At 36.3% G+C, this 24,098-nt stretch overlaps 1 protein-coding gene and 1 long non-coding RNA gene across 4 annotated transcripts; one reads left to right on the top strand and one right to left on the bottom strand.

Annotated features, from left to right (window-relative positions):
- The first annotated feature begins 6,455 nt into the window (after window positions 1-6,455).
- On the top strand, window positions 6,456-13,360 carry LOC139984677 (uncharacterized). Its single transcript, XR_011799144.1, has 2 exons — window positions 6,456-9,977; window positions 10,046-13,360. It is a non-coding gene; the product is annotated as an uncharacterized lncRNA (long non-coding RNA).
- Window positions 12,906-23,962, bottom strand: LOC139984676 (uncharacterized). 3 transcript variants are annotated; one of them, XM_071998683.1, is made up of 3 exons: window positions 23,532-23,962; window positions 16,421-17,026; window positions 12,906-15,980 (listed from the first exon to the last, which is right to left on the bottom strand). In XM_071998683.1, exons 2-3 carry the CDS (start codon window positions 17,006-17,008, stop codon window positions 14,835-14,837), a joined length of 1,734 nt encoding a protein of 577 aa, XP_071854784.1. In that variant the 5' UTR covers window positions 17,009-17,026; window positions 23,532-23,962; the 3' UTR covers window positions 12,906-14,834. The 3 variants fall into 3 exon arrangements, with proteins under 3 accessions (XP_071854784.1, XP_071854782.1, XP_071854783.1); XM_071998681.1 differs by lacking the exon at window positions 23,532-23,962 and adding an exon at window positions 21,323-21,951; XM_071998682.1 differs by lacking the exon at window positions 23,532-23,962 and adding an exon at window positions 19,507-20,427.
- Between the last annotated feature and the right edge of the window lie 136 nt (window positions 23,963-24,098).

Raw genomic sequence — 24,098 nt, 5'->3', positions numbered from 1 at the left:
TATTACCTTCAGCTAGAATCTTTTCATATGATTTTAGTCTGACATGACTTAAGTTTTCTTTAAAGCTTATCTAAAATATTTTATGTTAAAGAAAGTTAATGTCTTTATCAACTTAAGAAAAGAATTTGACATTTTTCATGCTAACATTCCAAATTATACGATAGAATAATCAATAAATTGATCAAACGTAAATAAAAGGATATATGTACAGTTTACAGTTTTCATGCAAAGGCTCCGGATAATCGGGCTGGTCACTTGATCCCCCTCCCCCTCCCCCTCCCCCTCCCCCTCCCCCTCCCCCTCCCCCTCCCCCTCCCCCTCCCCCTCCCCCCAAACACACACGCGCACAAAGTTGGTGCGTTAAAGGAGATCCTGGAGTGGTTTCTTATTTTCTGCCTTTTGTTTTTCGAATCTCCTATAGATTTTGTTTCACCAATTGAAATACAAGGACTATCGTTATTCTGAAAAGATTCAAATAGAATGTATACGTGTGTTGTGGGTAATAATAAAAATAATAAGTAATATTTATATAGCGTTTAATAGCAAAGCTGCTCAAAGCGCTTTACAAATGTAAAACCTAAAAATAAATAGTAAACAAAAACCAAAATATTAAATATATAGAACCAATAAGGGAAAAATGTAAAAGCAACAATATAAAAAACACCCGTAATAAACGATACTAAAAAAAAGGCCAAAACGCAATAGTCCAAAACAAATTCAGAAGTAAGTAAATAGTAAAATAGATTAAATCGTAGTCAATGTTTAAATATAAATAAGTATGAGAAACTATAGTACCGTAAGACAATTATTGTAAAAGCCTAAAACAGATAGTAATAAATACCCAATAGTAAACGATAATAAATGGAACCCTAAACGTAGTTAACAAAAAATAAATATAAATAAATAAATAAGAAACAAATGTTAAGAATTAAATAAATAGTTCCAAACGTAGTATCTATGCATAATAAAAGTTAAAACACAGTCAATTATCAGTTAAAACAGCCTTGCTTTGTTTGTTATCAAAGTTTTGACATATCGAGGCTAGTTTCTCTTGACTGATCACCCTGTGAATGTGCTACTGTCTCAACATGTGAGTCCCTGCAGGAGGAACGATTTGTAATACGTCGAACACACGGAAATGTTTCCAAAAACGCCTGCCGGTAAATGGAGCCGAATATGTTGTAAATAATCGGATTTAGACAAGAATTAAGCAACGTGAGAAGTATTATGATTAAGATGTAGGTTTTTATCCAACCATGATCAGGCAACTGAAGGTATATGCACGTTAAAATATCCTGCAAAACCACACAGGTACAAAACACACCTGTATTAACAATAACCATGATCGTCAGGTTACGCTGTTCCCTAACGTGCAACCTCTGGGACTCATCGCCTACGTTTGGGAGGTTTGCTAACATTCTATACACCAGAACAGAGAGAGAGATGGTTATTATCACGGTCAGCACCTCAGATGTGACCAATATGTAGTTGATCACTTGCACCACAATTGTGAATTCTACGGGCAGATCTTTCAAGTGAATAGAAATAACACTATCGTCGCAGCCTTTTTCATTTTGCCAGGTTGGGTGTACAATGAAGAGGATGATAAAGATCACACACGTAAGGCAGAGAGAAAAGAGGCAGATGATAAGGCTGACTGCGTAACTAACACGAGTCTTCATGGTGGTAGTGGAAATGACATATTTCATGGGGTTTCTGATGGCCTGGTATCGTTCAGTGGTGATAAGAATGATTAGCACGCATGATATTACTTGGAAAGGGAACCTAAATAATAGAACTAAGTTCTCGTGAAGGGCTATGATATAGTTCATTGAGTCTATCAGCCAGCGCAAACCGATGAGGATGTAACACGAAGATATCAATGTATCTATGATAGAAAGTGTAACTATCATCATTCTGAGATGATTATTTCTGAGTTTGGCCTGCTTAGCGACAGTTATCAGAAATAGGACATTAGAAATGAATCCAAAAACACCAAATACTATTGTCAACACCGATAATTGCAGTACATATACACGTGGTTGTTCGAGATGTGTACAATCAGTTAACGTTGATCTTCCATCAAATTGGCTACTATAGTATGAGTCGGGATCTGGGGTCTCCATTCTGATAGGAATGAACAGTGACTCTATACCAAAAATCGCGATCGATTTCTTTCGATACCCAATAACCGTCCTTGAGAACGATTACAGTATAAACACGGTATACTGTTCTTATAGCAAACTCTGATATTATCGTAACAACGTAAGTTCTATTTTTTTCAAAAGAATATAATGTCATGTGTTCTATCGATACACGTTCAACTCCGTTCACAACGAGAGTATTTTACAGTTACTTAATGCTTTGTGTTGTCTACTTTACCCCTTGACCACGTACAAGAACTTCAAAGAGCCTGTATGGGGATACTTAAATCCTATAATATTGCAGTTAATGGAATAAGTATAGGCCTATACCTAAGTTCCACTCCCCCTAAGTACAAAAATATTTAATATTCTGATCCTATTCGATTAATTATGTGTTTTGTAGTAAGTTAACACCAAGTAATATAAAACTTAAAGCTCAATTGGGAACTTGCTTATTTCGTATGGTAACCAACTATATAGCTGAATTTGTTAGATTGACCAAATGTAGTCTTATTCGCATTTATATACTACGAGTTATCGGCCTATGAAAATTGTTATGATAACCATTAAACACAAAAGGCTGTTTAAACAGAATCAAGATTCTATAGGGTAATTTGTGTTCAAGTATAGGAAGCTAAGATGTGTAAATTAAAAATCACACAACACTTGCGTGAACACTAATGATAATAAAACGAGAGCATTAAACACAATAGGCTGTTTAAACAGAATCAAGATTCTAGGCTAATTTTTGTTAAGTATAGGAAGGTAAGATGTGTAAATTAAAATCACACAACATTGCGTTAACACTAATGATAATAAAGGTTTCAGTGTAGATTTAAACACAATTGCTTTGCAATTTTCTTCGCAATGTTCTGAAATGTATAACTGGCAGTACAAATGGATAGTTCAACGAAAGTCTTTGTTAAGTGTTAACGAACATGACTCACAGAGAAATTGTTTCTTGTTGTCAAGTTAAAGCGATACAATTATGCCCGTGTCCATTATACACACTTCAGGCTGAAGACAAAACAAAGCTGCCAGTCGTTTTGATGAAGTAACAATCGCGCTCTGTAATCATCTGCCGCCTCTCAAAAAAGTTCTTCAAAGAATTGTTCCTTCAAGTTTGTACAATGCATGGACTGTATCCGGAATACCAATACTGGGCCTTTTAACTTCTCATTTTCGTGGGCTTAAGTTTTCGGTTTGTCTTCCTTGCGTATGTTAACTTTTCGGTTCCAGTGTCGATTTACACATCAACCGTTCTGCAGTGATGTCGGATTGAAACTTACAGAAATGTTGTTACTCGGTTTTGTTGTCTAACGTTTGAAGAGAAAGAACTTCGTCGTAAACATATATATATATATATACCGGTATATACGCACTTTGAGTTCTTTGATATCGTCTGCATAATAAAACACGTTAAATTGATATATGTATATGCTGACCGCACAACTAAATGTTCTTATAGCAGCAGCATTCCAAGAGATTCACAAATATCTCATGTCATTGTGTTCATTCCCTCTGACAAAAACGTGATTTTTATTGGCTGTTTTCTGTACATATATATATATATAGATATGTATATATATATATATATATATATGTATATTTATATATATAAATATATATAAATATTTGTATATAGTTTATTGACGACAGGTTATAGAGATGTTTAATTTCTATAAATTTGTCTACCATTCGCTTTCCTCATTCGACGAAAACTAGAGCAGGGATGATATTTGTTTCGGTATTCACGTGCATGGATGAACTGTAAAGGGATCGTCTCAAGAGTTCACATTCCTTCGATGAGAAACAAAAGAGATACAAACACAATTATTTATTCAAACTGTTTGTCCATATGACATATGCTATGGTCTAGGCACTCACTATTAGTGCAAGGGATATGTAAGCAGATGTCATTCCTTATTCTTCAGGTTCTGTTTCTGCATGGAAGGATTCAAATTTCGATAGTCCATAAATAAATTAGTTTCACTTGTTTGAAATGTCTGATGAGTTGATTTAGCCACAATTTACGATCTCCCTCAGGCGTCTTTGGTAAAAGAGAAAGTCAAGGTAACTCACGCAGGTAACGTAATATGTATAACCATAAATGCGCACGCCTTCATGGAAAACTGCGAAACCTCAATAAATACGTTGGTAACATCATAGCATATAGACTTAATATTCCAAATCTATTTATTTGTGGAACAGTCGACAACTTCTGCCAAAGTTTTTATTGTAGCGTTGGTGAGAAGTCGATATCCGAACAGAATTAACTTTGGTGGCGTCTAGGGCACAATAACAAAAGCCCCGATAATTTTTGAACACGTTCCAAAAGACCAAATCCCGATGAAAAATCAAAACTCATTCATTCTAAAGTTGGTATATTTTGTAACATCAAAAACTAATAATAACCTATTAAAATGTAAGCATATTTTCTGAATGGTTTTAATAACGTGACTATTCGCTACAGTTGAAAACAAACACCTGACTACAATGTGTTTTGTCTTTTCGTCGGAAAACTCAAGTTTGAAGAATAGTACGTCTTTTCGCATTTTCAGGACACGCTTTTATTCAGCATGTGGCTGGTCTGGCTGGCAACTGCGGCTTATCTGTGAATGCCGAATTGCTAAAAGAAGAAAGATTTTAAATATTAGGCTTACTGATGTACCTTCTAACGGAACTTGAACCTCGGTATTCATTTCTATTATCCTGTTGTTTACTGAACGTTATTAAGTTATAGTATCGGTTTTCAGGACACGCTTTTATTCAGGATGTGGCTTGTCTGACTGGCAACTGGTTTCTCTGTGGAGGCCGAATTGCTAAAAGAAGAAATACTTTAAATATTAGGCTTACTGATGTATCTTCTAACGGAACTTGAACCTCGGTATTCAATTTTTATTATCATGTTGTTTACTGAATGTTATTATGTTATTTTATACCACGTGTAATAAGACACTTGGATAGGACTCAACCATGTCATCGAGGTAAGCGAGGTGATGGCAGTATATAAAGGCCTATATACCGTGTTTATTCAATGTCTATGTCATTCCCATCGAACCCATCACTTCAAGGTTGGATATGGGCAATTCCTTACTCCTCGGTCTCCCACATGAACAGATTCATAGACTCCAATTAATCCAAAACTCAGCTGCACGTATTGTAACTCATTCTCATAAGCATTGTCATATCCACCCTGTCTTAAAAAACCTGCAGTGGCTACCTGTAAAATATCGTATTATGTATAAAATTCTCCTTATTGTTTATAAATCACTTAAAGGACATGGTCCAAATGTATATTTCTGACTTATTACATATTTATGTCCCCTCTCGTAATCTAAGATTCAGCTCTCAATTTTTATTATCTGAAATTAAGTCCAAACATTCTTGGGGGGATAGGTCATTTATTGTTTCTGCCCCTCGCTTATGGAACCAACTTCCCTTAAAAATCAGAAAAAACATCTACTCTCTCTAACTTTAAGAAGAGCATTAAATCCCACTTAATGACAAAAGCTTTTATATGATCTTATACCATTAAGTTTTTCTTCTGTCATCGTTTTGTATTATTCTGTATTATTTGTATCATTTCTCATTGTCACTTGCGCCATGAACATTCTTTGAGTGGTGTGTGCGCATTATAAGTCTTATTATTATTATTATTATTATTATTATTATTATTATTATTATTATTATTATTATTATTATTATTATTATTATTATTATCAGGCCACTCATCACGGGAAGGTATAGGGACCTAACCCCGGATGTTGGTGTCACAGAATGACCTTCATTGCCCGTTCTAGTCGGCCACCGTAATTCGGACAACCTGGATATTGTTCTGGTCTTATATGTGGTAATAAAAAAAAACGATCAATAAATACGAATCGCAAGGAATCAAACTTCTACTCAGCATTCACCCATGTTGCTTTCAGATCATAATTTGCCAATTTTGCTATTGAAGTGAAAGTACTATAACGGGGCATTGGTGACAATAGTTCTTGTAATTCTGTACCAACGCCACTTGAAAGTCACTTTTCGAGCGCCGTATATTTTTAAGTCGCTTTCAAACGTGCACAGGGGAATCTAATACCGGGAAACCGGTATATAACGTCATTTAATTATACATATTACAAATTAAATTCATATTCTTGGTCTCTCGCATTTCGATCTATTCAAAATTGTTTTTGCATTCTATTATTTATGACATTGAATAAACCCAGTCAAATGATCAGCTTACGATAAAATCAGAGTAATAATTAAAAAAAAGGAAGTTGTTTTTCAAATCGTTCACTCCCGTGTGCTTTCGCATTAATGCAAAGCACTCTCATTTCCATCACAGCTAACATTCTGAATGGATGTAAAATATTTCGTGCGTTCTCTTGAAAACGTAACAATTGCGTTTCAAAGACTGTTAGTTTCAGTAGTATAAATTCAAGTGGATATAGACCCTCAAAATACGTATATATGTATGTGTATAACTATCAAGACAGATAGTACGGAATTTCCGTGTGTGGATTTATCTGGTTTTCTCAGCTCTTTTGAAAAAGGCAAAAGTCAAAAGCTTATGTTGTTCTTTTTTCCACATTCATATCGAGAATTCATGTTTTATGTATAGATAATACTAACAACGATGGCTTCTGAAGGTATAGCAGTTTCTTAACGTGAAAACGGTCGTCCAGTTTGCTGTGTGTACTATAGAGTTTTGTGATAATCACAAGAAAACATTTTATTTGTGTCTCGAAGTGGATATCTTTTTCGTTACTCTTTTACGTTTATTTACGTAATGATTATCCTTCCAAAAGAAGAACTACATCTTGTAGGCTTTACGTGTCATTTAAAGCATTTCATCAACCAAGCGGAAGTCTATAGTAATACTGTTTGAACAAGCATGAATATTCAACGATCATAAATATAGATATCTACAGTACCTTCCACGATTTGCAAACTAACCTACACCAAAGACGGCGGATTTTGCCCAGAATTGTTAACGGAAATGTTAATTAATGTGAAATGACCAAACACAAGTTATTGCATATATCTGAAAGGATTGGAGGATATTCCTTTTAATCAAGTTTGATGTCAGCCGCTTTAAAAACTGACACTTATTTTTCTTCGTCGCACTAGAGTTATGGATGTCTAATCGGGGAGAAAAACTCTAGAGTCACATACGAATTAGTTTTCACTTGTTTTTTTCTTATACAAGGCAACAGAGAGTGAACATGAAAGGTTTGGTCTAAATACAAACATTTCTAGATATTTTGGATCGAATGGTGCCGCGAATTCATTCCGCGTGTGTCTTCACTACGTGTTTAACAGTGGAACTCACTTCGGTCTCCAAAGGCCCTATAAGGTGGTGAACCAAGTACGAAGAAAAAACAGAAATCGAAACATCACATTGACGAATTATTGGAAGGGGATCATATATATAGTCATCACGTCACTGAGGAATATATTCTTATATGTTAAATTTTCAAACACTAACGAAGAAAATATTCGGTGATTTCGTAGAAACTATCCAATTGATAGAGTGAGCGAATTTCTCATCATCAAGCATTTGTTATTAGAAGAATTCAAGAAGAAGAACAAAACGGAAGAAAATAGAGTGAAAAACAAGTCAACAACGAAAAACGCCAACAAAAACAACAACGAAGTCAAAGGAGGTTTATAAATTAGTAGGATCCACAGGTGTAACTTTAAGAATTCATAAAGTTTAATAGTAAACAGTTTATTGGTGTAGTTGTAACTGTTTTGTTGTTTACAAGGTGTCAAGAAGAGAACTAATAATTGTTCTCAAAACTTTAACAAAAAAAGTTAAAAGATTATATTTAGGCTTATAACTTATAATGTTTGCAGGAGGCTTTCGTACAAACTAATTAAAGCAAAGGTTATAATATTATTAAGCTTATAACTTATATTCGCATTGAGGCTTTCGTACAAATTGAAACATTGACCTGTCTTATAGAACTCTGCTGGAGGACCTATTCGTTCTCGAAATTCAACGTGTGTTGCAACAACACTACCTAACCAGTAAGCTAATAGCGCATATAGTTTGAGCTCTCGTGCTGTATTTGCCCGATAGGAAACGCTGATTTAATATACCATAAACCAATTTCATCGTTTGGCATTATCCGTATAAGTTGTTATTGTTGCATGAAAGTAACATTCGAGTTTATCACTTTAAAGTTGCCAAAGGGGAGTCTTTTTTGGGGGGGTCTAGTAAACTTCCAGAATGGATTATTCATCTTCATTCTCCCAACGGCCGGACTATGAACTTCCAAACTGCACATATTTGGAACATCTGCAAGCATACATTATCAAACTCTCGGTTTCAACATTATCTTTCGGTCTGTTAGCGTTTTCTTCCAATTTTCTTTTCCTGTTGACTGTCGTTAAACATCCCAATCTGAGAAGAACTCCTCTTAGATTCTTGTTAGTGACTCTCTCCGCCAACGATGCGTTGATATCTGCATGTTACATATTCATCGGCTTGCGATGGCTGATAGATTCGATTCATGAAGGTATCATATCCATACATGAACCTTTAGTGTTAATCATTCGATTCCCTTACCAGTTCATATCGTGTATTTTAATTACACTGGTAACAATTGAACGATACCAGGCCATCAGTAACCCCATGGAATATTTCAATTCTTCTGTGAAAATTCTTATTAACTACGCAGTCATCGCTATCATTTGTTTCATTTCGCTCAGTTTAACGTGTCTGATTTTCTTCTTCGTTTTTATTGTGCATCCTTCTTGGGAACCTGAACGTCATTGCACCACTGGAAACGTTTCCTTGTACACACAGTCATTAGGTCCACCCTTCGACGGCGACATCGAAAATGCCGTGAAGGGTACCACTTATTTCTTAGTCGTCTGTGAAGTCCTTACGGTGGTAATATCCATTTCTCTCTCTGTTCTGATTTATAGAATGTTGGGAAAACTCCCAAACGTCGGTGTCGAGTCCCAGAGGTTGCACGTCAGGGAACAGCGTAACCTGACAGTCATGGTCTTTGTGAATACAGGTGTGTTCAATGTCTGCGTGCTGCTGCACGACGTTGTTACTTGCATTTATTTCAATATGCCACCGACCCATAAATACCAAGTTGCGCTTCATTACATTTTCGTCATATCTGTCGTGACGTTAATCAATTCCTTACTTAATCCTATTATTTATAACATATTCGGCTCCATTTATCGCCAGGCGTTTCTGGACACTTTTTCGTTCCTGAAAAGATTTGCCTATCTTTACCCTTCGACTATAAATACTGAAGAATCACATGGAAAGAGTTCTCTAAATACTTCTTTAAAGGTCTCTGAAATGTAATTGACCTTGATGAAAAGGGCGCTAATCTGTGAGGCTATAGTGTCTTATTCGCGGGCTATTCTGTGAGGGGTATATGGTCTAATTCGCGGGCTATTCTGTGAGGGTATATGGTCTTATTCGCGGGCTATTCTGTGATGGTATATGGTCTTATTCGCGGGCTATTCTGTGATGTTATATGGTCTTATTCGCGGGCTATTCTGTGAGGGTATAAGTCTTACTCGCGGGCTATTCTGTGATGTTATATGGTCTTATTCGCGGGCTATTCTGTGAGGGTATAAGTCTTACTCGCGGGCTATTCTGTGATGTTATATGGTCTTATTCGCGGGCTATTCTGTGAGGGTATAAGTCTTACTCGCGGGCTATTCTGTGATGTTATATGGTCTTATTCGCGGGCTATTCTGTGAGGGTATATGGTCTTATTCGCGGGCTATTCTGTGAGGGTATATGGTCTTATTCGCGGGCTATTCTGTGAGGGTATAAGTCTTACTCGCGGGCTATTCTGTGATGTTATATGGTCTTATTCGCGGGCTATTCTGTGAGGGTATATGGTCTTATTCGCGGGCTATTCTGTGAGGGTATAGAGTCTTATTCTCGCAAGACTTGTATCTTTTGGAATTGACGTATTGATGAAAACGTCATAATTATACTTTTTTGAGTGAAATCAAAAATTTTGTTCAATGTCACTATATGCGACCTTGTGTGTAACATTACAGGTTAAATAGTTTAACCGTGTAGTATAGTCAGGCGCGTAGCCAAGGGGGGGGGGGGCGAAAGGGGCAGCCGCCCCCCTTTATTTTTAAGCATATTTTTTTAAACAATTTTTAATGTTTTTATGATATCGCTAGTATTTTCAAAAGAGAAAATGCTAAGATGCAACTGACAAGGCCAGGGAAGTGCCATTTCCAGCGATCTGGGAGGCATTTTCAGCCAAAATTTTCTTGTACGCTTCGCTCCAACTTATGGTGGCGCTACGCTTAGATAGTTTGCAATACCGAACCTATAGTTTCGCCCCTCCCTTGGCAAATTCCTGGCTACGCGCCTGAGTATAGTTGTGAGTCGCTCGTACATATATTACTACTAGATTGTACTGTCTCTTTCTATTTGAGAGAGTCGTTGCTTGGATGTTCCGGTAATGCTATATGTTAGACGGTGACTATATATATCTGCCTATATACAGTGCAGATTCGACCGACTACAAAACTCTATAAAGTAGACAGGCACTTTGAAATGAAACGGAAAGCCAACCAGCCTATATTGTCTGGCTCCACAAATACTATGGAACGCGAAAAGGGAAAACTTATTTCGTTGCTAAATTTAACGTAAGTTTAGACAACGACGTAAGTTTAGACACTGCGGAATTTTAGACATCAACGTGAGTTTGAGCAACAGCATGGTAAAACAGCAGCAACAACTTTAATTTAGACAACAACAAACTTAGTTTAGACAACGAAATAATTGTTGCCCTTTTCGCGTTCCATACCACACAGGGGACCGTTAACAATTACGTAACATCTAATCTTTGTGTAAATTTGTACATTTTAAGTAGTATAATATGTAGTCTAGTATAGTTTCCATATCTTGCACAGATTTTTCATTTGCCTTAAAGAGAACATAATTATACTAAAACCATCATCTTCAAGTTTATATGACCGGGACTTCTGTGAAAATAATCTCCAGCAAAAGAGTTAGAAAATATTTTCTTCCGTTTTTTTTTTTTTTTTTTTTGGGGGGGGGGGGTAATCTTAGTTTAAGAGTTATATAGTTCCCGGAAGACGTTCAGTTTGTAAATTGTCTAAGTAGTAATCTAATAACTTGTCTCACTTTCTCTCTGTATTTGTTTTCTGTTCATATTGCCAGGATAGAAAGTGAGCACTGTTGACAATGAAACCAAACTATCATTAGGTCAAATTAAGAGGTTCAATATTGTAGTTTTAGACTTGTTCAAGTCTTTAAATTTTATGATGTTCTGTCGTGTTGGTTCTTAGGTTCTAGCTTCAATTGGAATTTCACTTAATTTTTAGCATTGAAATTGTAGATTTTGTAGTCAATCTGTTTCATCGCTTTACGCTTCACCAGTGCTTTTAATCGTTTTTTTTTTTTCGATCTCATATTCCTGTGTATATCTGTAGATGGTATATGTATTTACTGTTTTATGTATTTACTGTTTTTATGTCATTGTATATTCTAGATTGTTTGTTAAGCGCACACATGCATCGCGCGTAGTGCGCTATATAACATTTTATTTACATTACGTTACATTCAGCCTTGCGTATGAAGAAAACTTTAAATATGTGTTATCTCCAAAATGGAATTCGATTTTTCGCAGCTGTTTTGGGTAAAATTCTTGACAGTCATATTTATCACACAGACGAATAATGACGTTAGGGTTTGTTTCTATAATTAATGATGAATGCCTGACAGAAACTGATGCGAGAACGGAACGTTGGGGGTTTGCTCTCACAAAGTAGATATCAAGTGAGAATTCAGGGTCATGGTATATGATACTGCAATGAAACGGTTTCTGCTCGGACCAGTACGTCATAGTGACGTATGAATCACATTTTCAAAGAACCATAACAGAGTAAGTAGTATGGAAAAATACATAATAAAAAAAATAATAATAAAAATATGTAAAAATATATAAAAATACAAGTAAAAAATAAAGGTATGATTCTATGTGTAATCAATATTTTCCATTTTAAAAGTTTTTGGTATTTGGGGTTTTTTATTCTTTCCTTCAACTTAGAGCGTAAGTTGACGTTGGATTTTAATAAATTTGCAATCTTTCTTGGAAACATTTTTCATAATGTTTTATTACATGTTGATGTTTTTATATATATATGTATATATATATAGAAAACGATTCACTGATTTGAAAAGTCTTATAAGATATTTGGTGGCGTTCTTGTTTTCTTCGTATGATATATTCAGTTCGGCAGCTTCATGTTATGATTTCAAATTCTTTTTCTCCATTTTGAATTTCCTCACGCTGTAAATCAATGCAATATTAATAAATAATTCATATGTTTCGATGCAAATTGGTTTCAATACGATGCAATGAATTCGATAACAGTGATATAATTATTCCATATTTCTTTGAACTATTTTTCCTTACTGCTTATTTAGCTCATTTTGAAGGACAAAACATGAAATTGAGAGAACTAGAGTGTGTCTTTGTGTATGATATGTATACAATGCTACAGCTTCTTTGAATGATTTCAAATTTATCAATCTATGTATTTTGATTTTCATAAGCTGCAAAAAGTGTAATATTATAGTCAATTTTTACTGAAATGTTATTTATCACGTTTTACTCTTTTGTTCAAATTGTGCAAAGAATTCGACAACACGGATACAATTGATTCATCTATCTTCGTATGATTGATGTAATTACATGGCTTATTACTAAAAAATGACACATAAGCAGCCAAAAATTGTGATGAATAATTTCATTTTATCTGTGATCTTCAGAATCCTCAAAGAAATTGCTGATGGCGGTCTATATAAATGAAAATCTACCAAGGAAGCATTAAAGTCTTCAAACGACTGGTTCTTTAACAATAGTTATCAAAACAGTTGATACGTATACCTAAAGGACCTTACCGTTTTCATTAAAGCTGCTTAAGTTCGATTTATATGTTTTTTTCATATATGGCAGAACAATTAAAGGTCCGCTGTATAGACTCCAACTATAGCACGCCATCATGTAAAAGTTTCTTGAGCTTATGTAATTGACCTACCTTGGTCGTAAATTGACCTCTTTTAACCAATTAGTCTGCATCAAAATCAACGTGCTTTCTCATTTACTGTCGTGATCGCATCTGTATTTCTCTATATACTGATTACTTACTACTTCAGTCGCTTCATAAACTTCATGGAAAAACCTTCATTCGAATCTCGCATTGTCCATTTATCGTATCTACTATTTTGTTTACCCAGGCAAAACTGATTAAATAAAACATACTATTTTGTGGTCATTATACTTATTTTATGTAGCTATGCCGGTTCCCGATTTACCAGAGCGCCAGGTCGGGCCGGTGGAACAATTATGTCATAAAGCTCCCCCCCCCCCTCCCCCAACGCTCCACCCATTCCAATGCACCCCATGATTGCCCCGGTCCTATAAGCTCTATATACGCTGCTTCCCAATATCGTTAGGTCTGCTCGTTTTAGGCCTACTTCCTGCATGACGTAGCATACTTTCGCAGAATTCAAACTATACAATTGGAGAGTGCTTATTTTCTAGCTCATTTTAGGAATAGATTTATTTCTCTAGATACTAACATTCCATTCTAGATAGTATCTTTGCTTGGACAATTCTAGGCGAGGTCAATTTTTAGCATTGTACTATGTCAGTGCTTCGTTTGTGTAGAGGTAAAGCTATATTGAGATAAATGAACAAAGGAAAATTGATTATCGGGAATATATATATTTATATTTATATTCTCCCCAACTTTCTATCCATTTTTTAAAATATACATATTTCTCTGAATAATTTAGACCATAAAATCAGTGGCTTAAATTGATTAATCCGAGGCCAGGTCTATTTTGAAACTGGTGAATGTCGGTTCCCTGTTTGTGTAGAAGAGAGGGGGGTATATCAATTTGAAATAAATAGAGGGGGATATACCGGAAATATATAGTTATATACATTCATATATATGTATACATATATATATATATATATATATATATATATATATATATATATATATATATATATATAGAAAGAGGACATTATTACACTGCTATTACAGCATTATACAAGATTATCTTATCGCAATAAACAGTTCTGATATTATATGTATTTGCGAATTCACCCGCCCTTAGTAACTGTTTATAGTCATGTCCGAGATATTCAGCATATACTGAATACAACTCACAATACAAACAATTGTTCCATTATTGTCCCACTCTCTCCCCGTCTCCGCAGCCTTTCCTAGTAACGCTGGTCAATAACGGTAATTCATGAAGGATTCCCCCTACCCCTGTTACCTACCCCAGCCCCTGTCACCAAATACCTCATACTCTCCTCAGTGATCATTTGAACCCAGTTTAGAACCGTTTTTCTCACCGGCGTTTATAGCTAAGATGGGTCAAACCCCTTGTTTAGTAATACGCTCTTCCGTTTCAATGGTATTATAGCCTAAATTATGTATTGTATCGAGTAACACCGGAGTTGCCTATATATAGTCCTCGATACGTTTTTAGTATCTCAACATGGTGGTAAAGCATTTTATCAATGTGGATACAATTGAACCACCCGGTACACGTTAATGATCACAGGGAGTGTTAGCTCAGTGGTTAACGCCGGCGCCTTTCAATAATAAGGTCCCGAGTTCGAATCATCTAATATAAAAGACTCAAACTTCGTAGAAAAGAACCCGTCCATCTGGAAAGCACACAGCAAGCTTCTTCTCTCTTACATCCATGGCAATTGGGATACCAGTTTCGCGACTATCCCCTTGTGCAATGGACGTTACCAGGGTCGTGACGTAATCATAACACGTCACTTCCCAGTTGACAGTTTCTACGTCGTTGCTGTTATTATTATTATTATTATTCAATTCAGAGGTAAACCAGAGGACTAGCCAACCAGACAGTGAGGATTTGACCGACTTTGATATATAGCGAACCGGTCTTCCGTCCATTGATTCTCTGGTATGCGTCAAATAACCCGATCTTTTAGTTTTGGCCGCATTCCAGCTGTGGGAGAGTACGATGACTTTGTCTGCGTTGAAACAACATACGGCAGTGCGATAGTAACTGATGCTACACATCGATATTGGGTGCATGACGTCATCTTCCGCCAGTGTTTGTATGACGTCAGTACTCCTCCCATCCTCCGAGAAAACTAGTATCATATTCGACAAATTAGTCGCCACCATAATATTCCCGTCATGCCTCACTGATAATGACGTAATGTGCGTACCTTTTGGTACATCCAAAGACATAACAGACTCAGTTACGGCAGACGACGGTTGCGTAGTTTCACTGACACCCAACACAAAGATTTCTACTCCGACGGAGATTAATATAGTCCCTGTTCGAAACGGACTCATCATTGCGGTAATAGGCGCTTCTTTATCGCTTGGACTTATTTCTCCTTCCGATAGAATCTTGGTGACGTCATTGCAGTTGACCACTCGAAGAGTAACGCAATGCCTTTCCCGTCGGCTATCAGCAACTAAAATGAGCTCTTTTGTGTTCACCCATAAGGTACCGACAAAGTAAAGTAGATCCGACAGGTGACCAATGGAGGGGAGTTTGTTTAACTCAGATGGTTCAAATCGAACGTCCAAACCGGAAGGAACTTTTCTCTTTCTTATGTCTGCCATTTTACGGTCGACATTCTTCACCAAACCTTCAACTTTGACCCCGATGTCCGGTCCAGATTTTAGATCAGCGTCCTCGCGCTCGAGCGCGGCCAGAATCGATGATGTTACTTCTTTTGCGCTAAAAATGGTTGCCTCGAGTACTTTTGCTTTTTCGAGGGTCGCGTTCGCTTCCTAAAAAGAGTTGGAAATGAGAAAAAAGAAAAGGGAAAAAGAGGAGGTAACAGATGTTAATTTATATAATAATTATACCTACACTTACTACTTAATTCTGATGTGTTGACGTTCACGTTATAAATAATAATCATAATGATAATCATGTCTCAATATTAAAGGCGACAGATATTCGTGATCACAAATAGAGCGAATTTTTTTATTACCATTATAAACGAGAGGTTCGGTTACATTACCCCACCCTACAAAACCCTGCAGGCATCCCAACCTCGATACGTCGCGCTTTTACCCAGGGATGCGAATGTTACCAACATTTAAACTGAAAATTGTTGCAAATTTTAATATTTATGTCCAAGAATTAAAACTGACGACGCGTATAATAATTAATAATAGAGGGAGCCCTTCATAATTCAGTTCCAATCAACTGATTATATACTCACAGTATATTTCTCCAAATAAGTCTCCTCCACCGATTTTATCAGCTTATTCTTCTCTGCGTCCATATCCAATGTTAGCCTTGTTAGGAACTCGTCAGCCGTTTCGTTTATTTGTTTATTGACTTGATTCTTACTCTGTGAGAGTGTTTGGATTGCCGTATTAGCATTTTCTTTGATGTTCGTAATCTCAACGAAATCTGTCTCCAATTGTTTTAACATGTGAGTGAATCTCTGGATCTCCTTGCTCGTCTGCTTGTTCGGTTTCGTTTTCCCGCCATTACCAGTCACGTGATTCTCAAGCTCTTGGATCTCGGGAGTAAGTTTGAGAATACTTAAAACTGATGTTAGACTATAATTTTCCGGAAAATCGTCAGTTCCTCCCGAGCTCGGTAAGAGAGTTCCGCATTTACATTTGGGACAGGTTATTTCTTTCTTATCATGAGGTATTGTCTGACATCTCTGGCGTATACATTTTTGACAAATACTGTGACCACAACTCAAGACTTTGGGCGTATCAAAGAGTCGTTGGCAATCGGGACAGAGAAATTCACTTGTCAGTCTCAAAGTAACGGTAGCAGAAGCGCCTTCCATATTTCTTTATCTATATCCCTGCAGGTGAAAGGTAAAGGCAGGTGATCATGAGCTAACATATACATTAGAGAACGTATACCTTTTAGTGTTCTTCCATAGCAACGGTTTCCATAAAAAAAAATTGCATGATGGGAACATTTACAAGTACTAGGTGGTCAACCAGGGTCATATAGGAATAGGTGTGGGCGGTATATTTTATGTGGGAGTCACGTGACAAACGTATGCGTTTGTGTATATAAATTATCACTACATGCATTATGATTATCATGATTATCCTTGTTGACTTTGACAGTGTATAAGAGATAGTGGTCAAGCAATAGGATTGCCAATAATCCAATGTTTTGACTAAATTATCATCATCTTGTCAAAACTATGCACTTTAACTACATATATATTTAACCAGTGAGATAAGGCACACGATTTTGTGGTAGGCATTTTAAACACAGTGCTATACCGTACTGAGATGTTGTGGCGATTAATGTACCGTATAATAGAATTACGACTGGTTATGGGATCCTTTCGAAAATAGGACGCCCGGGAAATCAAGGGTTTACTGTCTATTGTGTAGGTCCGCATACATCATATATAAGCCCGGGTTCAAATCCCGGTATAGACAGACCGACAGACCGACCGACCGACAGGTCAACAGACCGACAGCCCGACAGCCCGACACGCCGACAGCCGACAGCCCGACAGCCCGACAGGTCGACAGGCCGATACGTCGACACGCCGACACGCCGACACGTCGATACGGACGGACAGACGGATGGATGGACGGATGGACGGACGGACGGACGTAAGGACGGACAAATGGATGGTAATATGCCTGTATGCCACTATATAGATATAGGTTTCTATAAACATCATCATTAGTATACTGTAGGACTATACGAATGATTCTCAGTATCCAACAACTATTGATATGCTTTCCGTACAGAGCCTAAGACACCAAAAAACAGACAATTACCACTGGGACGCGTGAATAGGTACGTATATATGGGTAAGAGGGTGCTAGATCTGTACTTGTATAAGGGCAGCTTTGGTTTTGTTGGTTTTGGAATAAAGTATACCTAAAAAATTGGAACAATGCCTCCATATCGTTCAATACCGATTCAATTAAACTGTGAGTCAGTGTTAAAATGCCGGGTTGATTTTCCTAAGCAAAGGAAAATGTTTGTTTTAATTAGTGTTGTCTGTCCAGCTGTGCAATCTAAATTATATTCTATTATCAAATACATGTTGCATATCTCGTTCGGTTGTATAAGTATCCATAACTGTGCCTAAATCACGTACTTTGATACAAGTATGAAGTGTATGCCTTAAACGCAATTAACCATTTGATATTCCCCAAGCGAGTTTGATGCAACACTGACCACAAAAATTGCCCCACAAATTGGAATTATTGCTATCAAATTATGCTTTTTAAGTCAACCTTATGAGTCCCGAGTCCTTTAACGATGGGATATGTTGTACGCCACCCAATGCACACAGAGAACACAGTTACGGTAGGCCTAATACTGTAAATCTGAAAAGGTTGTACCAAAGTTAAAACCTGTTATCGTGCTATGAATCGGTATCATGTGCTATTAGGATTACAGTAAGAACTGAGGATATGTGTAATTCCAACAAATCCAGTTTTTGTGGATTTGCCGGTTGGAATTACACATATCCTAAGTTCTTACTCTAATCCTAATAGCACCTGCTACCGATTCATCAGGTTAATCTTTTTATATTTTGTTTTGTTTTCGGTAAAGGTATAAAGGCTCTTTCGAAACACATTAGGTTAATCAGTCTTTATGTAATCGAGAATGCCATTCTTCAATGTAACAAAGAATAATTGAAAATATCTTATGTAATAAACAGTTAATCAAACAATGTATTTCAATGCCGTTTTGAATCGAAATTCCAGTAAATCAATAAACCTTTACCAATCGAATATACTACATACAATGTTTTTAATGAAATGCCAGGCATTTAAGTAATTCATGATAAATCCATGACGCTATATATAAATGTGTGTAGCTCTAAAAACAAAATAACAGACCAATATAATGTTGTTTTTTTAATTACATGTGTCGATATATCAATAAAATGAACTCAGTGGACGAAAAGTCGATTGAAATATCAATCAGTCTATTAAGCAAAAACTGATTATCTATCGAGTTATTCATTAAATGATATGTATCTCGTTCAATCACAAACCAATCAATTAATCAATATATTGTAATGAGAAATACTTTTGTGAAGAAAAAAAGTCAATCGATGTTGTCACACAAATCTATGCATGATATTTACTCGACCGTTAAAAAATTAAAAATAAATCTTTTAATCTATTCAATTTGAAAGAGGAATTGAAAACATTATATAGGATGGAACTATAAGAAGGTGGTAGAATAAATTATATATATATTAACTAAAATGTTTTCTTGATATATTTGCAGTCGGGTCAGTCAAATGTATTACTAAAAAAGATATACGTCACTCTACGATTACCTCACCTCAATACAGCGGCCTCGAACAGTTATGTATATTAACACTGATATATACGGCTTTAACTCCGTACGTACATCATTGAATTCAGTACATCACACCTCCATTCAGTATGCGGCTATACAATATATATGCAGGCTGCTGCTCACATAGAAGGAAGCTGTATTATCCTCATCACTGCAAAAGGATATACTGACCGAAAGATGCGGCACTGTGAATGACCCACTTGCGTCCGTATAATACAGTAACAGAATCTTTCTAGTCCTTGAAACACAATAAACCAAACTAATCTAACCTATTTGTGGTAGGCTTTGAATGAAAAAAAAAACTATTATAGTGCCTTTTCTATTTTCATTTACTAAACGTATAAGCCTAACATCTTGAGCGATGCCTGATTGTATACAGATTCGCGACCTAGCCTGAAAGCTTCCATTGTTTGAATCCTATTCTGAATTTGTTGGAGTCGAACTAAGTAGGGAATGAAACAAACACGCTGAGATGACTCATAAAAGAATCGTTTCTGAGTAACATGCACCGGACCGTGTCCAAGCACGTCAAAAATAACAATAATAATGGGGAAAAAGTAGGGTGCGTATAGTTGGACCCATTGCCCTCCCCGTTTGGGTAAGAAAGAATTGGGGTAAGAAAGGGGAATGGTGATGCACACCTGACGATGATCACACAGTCACAGTCCCGATGCAAGGGGACTGGGGCTGAGAGCGGATCAGTCGTTTGGTAGTTTGGTTTTCGTGCCCAGGTTCTTTCCTGGGCGACTTTTCCATAAAAAAAAAAGAATTGATAACTGAGTGTTTATCATCTAGTTGTTGGGTTGGAGGACAGTTCGAAGTCACAGAGCTGCAGTGGTGAAACATTCCGCACTAGAGTATTGCCTGTACTACGATATCAACTCTAGGGAAAGATGCGGAATATGTCATTTAGTTTTACTGCGTTTAACTATCAGTAACTATCATGATAGCAAATATGATATACATACACGTTGGAAATGGGAATAACTATTATATAAACATTGCTAGCATTCAAATCTGTCATTTGGACTATGACATATCAAGACAATGGCATGCACAGGATTTCAAAGTTGGGGGGGAGGGGGGAGAATCTCAATTTACAGATTTAGGTTGAGTGTGTGGGAGGTGGGGCGTGGTGTGTGGGGTTCTCCCTCAGAAGAAAAAACAGACGTTTAGACGACAAATGGTGCATTTAGAAGCATATTTAGATTACAAATTAATTAATTACAAATTAAGGCGGAGTGTATAGCCTAGTGGTTAACGCCGGCGTCTCCCAGTCATGAGATCCCCGGTTCGATTCCCCGCCGACAGCAATGTGTGTCGTCTGGCAAGGGTGTTGTTCAATAACAACTTCCCGACATGGACGTTAAATGGATGTGTGCCGAGAGATTGGCTTCGGTCAGCTTGCGAGTCTAAAAGCCTCCATGGCTTCTTTCGCGAGTTCCTGCTTGCGGGAAAATCACATATACATACATACATACGAATTAGGTCACTAAATATTTAGGTTGTGCTAACAAATATTCTTGAACTTCAATTTCAGTATTACATATACTTAGACTTGATCAAGTCTCGAGCCTTGTGTGTGAAAGAGTATTAAATCTGTTACATCTTCCAAATGGAATAAGATGATTTTTCTCCGCCCTTTGTGGAATTTGTTCGTAGCATATATCTCTGTCACAAAGATCAATAGTGATGTTGGGTTTGTACTATCTCCTTTAATGTGGATACGAACCCTGCATAAATTAAAATGACTCTTTTCCACCATGCAGGGAGCTGCTAATGAAGCGGTTAAACTTACCACAGTAATGTTAGTTTCCTCCTGTAAGAACAACATCGGCATCGCGGTTTTGTGAGAAACTTGAAAATGAGCCCGCAAAAAATTAAGTATTCAGTCCTCTAGTGGCGTATATATGTAGCTTCACTAATGCAGTCTCTTCTCATTTTGTCAAGTCCAAACGAGAACTATTTTATCCCCAATCTCCTCCAAATGTAAATAATCAAAATGTAATGTTATCGCCAACCATGTATTACCAACCTGTTGTCCGCCACAAGAAATGACATGAAAACGAGTTAATCGCGAAGTAAAAGCATTTCTGTCGAGTTCTCACGTAATAACAAGATGGAAATGTTGCCATGTAGATCTGCTCACCGTAGTTCTCGTCATAGAATGTATAAGCCAAGTTTGGCCCTTTAAACCGCTTCACATCTCCGCTAAATATGCACCAAGCCCAATCGTAAACGAATTCCGCAACCGAGTTATGTCAACATCCTAGGAGTTTTATAGCCCACAGAATGACCGAACCAGAGCCTTAAAATCAACACGGAACGAGTAGTCCTATAGACTCTTTTACCTAATAGATGGATTCCTGTGATCAAGGTCTACCTGGTTCTGTTTGTATAAAAGGGACTAGAACGGAATACCTCTGCCTGAATTGTAAATAAAAGATTCTTCCATCTATTTTTTGTCTTCCTTTTTTTTTTGGGTGTATCCATTGTAAATATCAATTGGTTTCAAAACAGATACACCTGGATGGCTCGCATTGTGGACATGTACGGATAGATACACGAGTATTAGGTAGTGTAGTTAGTTCTTTGAGTATAGCGGTCCAGGGTAGCCTTTCCAACTTCTCGATGTTATGTGGGTATCAATCATATCGTAAATAAAGCGTAATTGTTGTATCTTTGTAAATTCAAGTGTATTTTCAAGTATATTCAAGTGTATGTTCAAGTGTGTTCAAGTGTATTTGTAGTTCAAGTGTATCGTGTGCAGATAATACACATCAAGCAATGACTCTAAACTGCAAAATACGATGAAAAAGCCAGTTGGGAGACATTTCTCAATGCAAGTACCAATATATACTGTACTCCAAAATCATGCTTCAGATCACTCTAACTGACAGTGTGAACAATTCATACCATTCATCTGAGAGAAACATGATAATCATACTGCTCATACTGCCAATACGAATGCTTTGAAAGCGGGACGTGACAGTACAGCAACGTATACTGGTAAATTCGGAAGGAAGTGGGAGAATGAGGATTTATGTAAACCAGGTACAAAGAAAGGTGCAATAGTAGTGAGGTGACAGGTCAGGAGTCGTAGAGTGAACCATTGAATATATACTTTTGACTCTGAAGTAAAGTGGTATATATATATATAAAAGAAACGAAACAACCAGCTGATTTTCAGTAAAGATAATCCGTGATTTGGCTGGACCTTTCTTGTTATTAAATGCTGGATTATTAGGATGCAAAGTCCAGATAAGCCTATGATATAAGTTTCATCATGTCAGTTGAGCTAAGAACGTTTGTTTATTGAGATTAATGTTTTAATCATCTAACGAGGACAAAATGTATCATTCCTACAAAAAGTTGAATTTGAAAGGAATTCTAGGTACAGAGACTATTGACAGCTAAGCAAACATTTCAAATGTATCACCATTAAGATTATTGTGATAGGATAGTAACGAGATCTTGAAGAACATCCGCAGTGATGACATCACAGATAAACTTATCTGATATAATCCCTAACAAGAATTAACTATATGTAACTATATATAACTATATATAACTATATATAACAGTATATCACAATATATAACTATATGTAACAGTATGTAACAGTATATAACAATATATAACAGTATATAACAATATATAACAATATAACTATATATATAACTATATATAACTATACATAACTATACATATATATATACATAACTATATATATACATAACATATACATAACATATACATAACATATACATAACATATATACATAACATATATACATATATACATAATATATATATATATAATAACATATATACATAATACATATATACATAATATATATACATAACATATACATAACATATATACATAACATATATATATACATAACATATATATATACATAACTATACATAACTATATATATACATATAACGATATATATATATATAAATATATATATATAGTTTTTTTTCAAAAACAATGGTTACCCTTAGCATATTATCTTTACAAACTTGAGGTCAATAGTTGCATATCCTTTTGATTCAGCTCCTCCATGTACTTTCCAAAGTATTGTCAGTTATTCCGATTGAACAGTGTACCAATAAAATGTACATACGTTCCAAGTAAAGTCCTTACCGTATTCACAATGCTGGCCCATAAATACCCGTTATAGACATCATTGTCAACATGAATGCGCCCTCACATCCTCTTGCGAAAATCTGTTAAAACAGTTCGTTTTAGTGCTAATTCTCCTGACAGGCAGATTTGTGGAAGGGCGCCCTCAGAAGTTATCATTCGAAGAACGAACGTCTTGACCAAGACTAACTACCCTTATAGTAGCCTGCGTGCATTAGCGTAATTCTTATGTGAAACTACTTTTATCAGCCACTTTAACCCTCCTTACTCCAAACCTGCTTAGTGAAATCAACACCCTTCCCTCGAATTGTGACACTCCCTTTAGCAATATTTGATATATATTACATCAGGAAACCCTTAAAATTTATTTATGAGATTTCTATATGTACATTCAAACAATAACACAAAAAAATTGAAGC

Source organism: Apostichopus japonicus, chromosome 17 (assembly GCF_037975245.1).
Source record: "Apostichopus japonicus isolate 1M-3 chromosome 17, ASM3797524v1, whole genome shotgun sequence".
Classification (NCBI taxonomy): domain Eukaryota; kingdom Metazoa; phylum Echinodermata; class Holothuroidea; order Aspidochirotida; family Stichopodidae; genus Apostichopus; species Apostichopus japonicus.
This window is presented reverse-complemented; position numbering and strand designations above follow the sequence as displayed.

What these genes read in the sequence shown, in the direction of transcription:
- LOC139984676 (XM_071998683.1), bottom strand. Translation starts at nt 17,008, where the DNA reads ATGGAAGGCGCTTCTGCTACCGTTACTTTGAGACTGACAAGTGAATTT. An exon ending in CTTATTTGGAGAAATATACT is followed by an intron (nt 15,981 to 16,420) that starts GTGAGTATATAA and finishes AACTCTTTTTAG; the next exon opens with GAAGCGAACGCGACCCTCGA.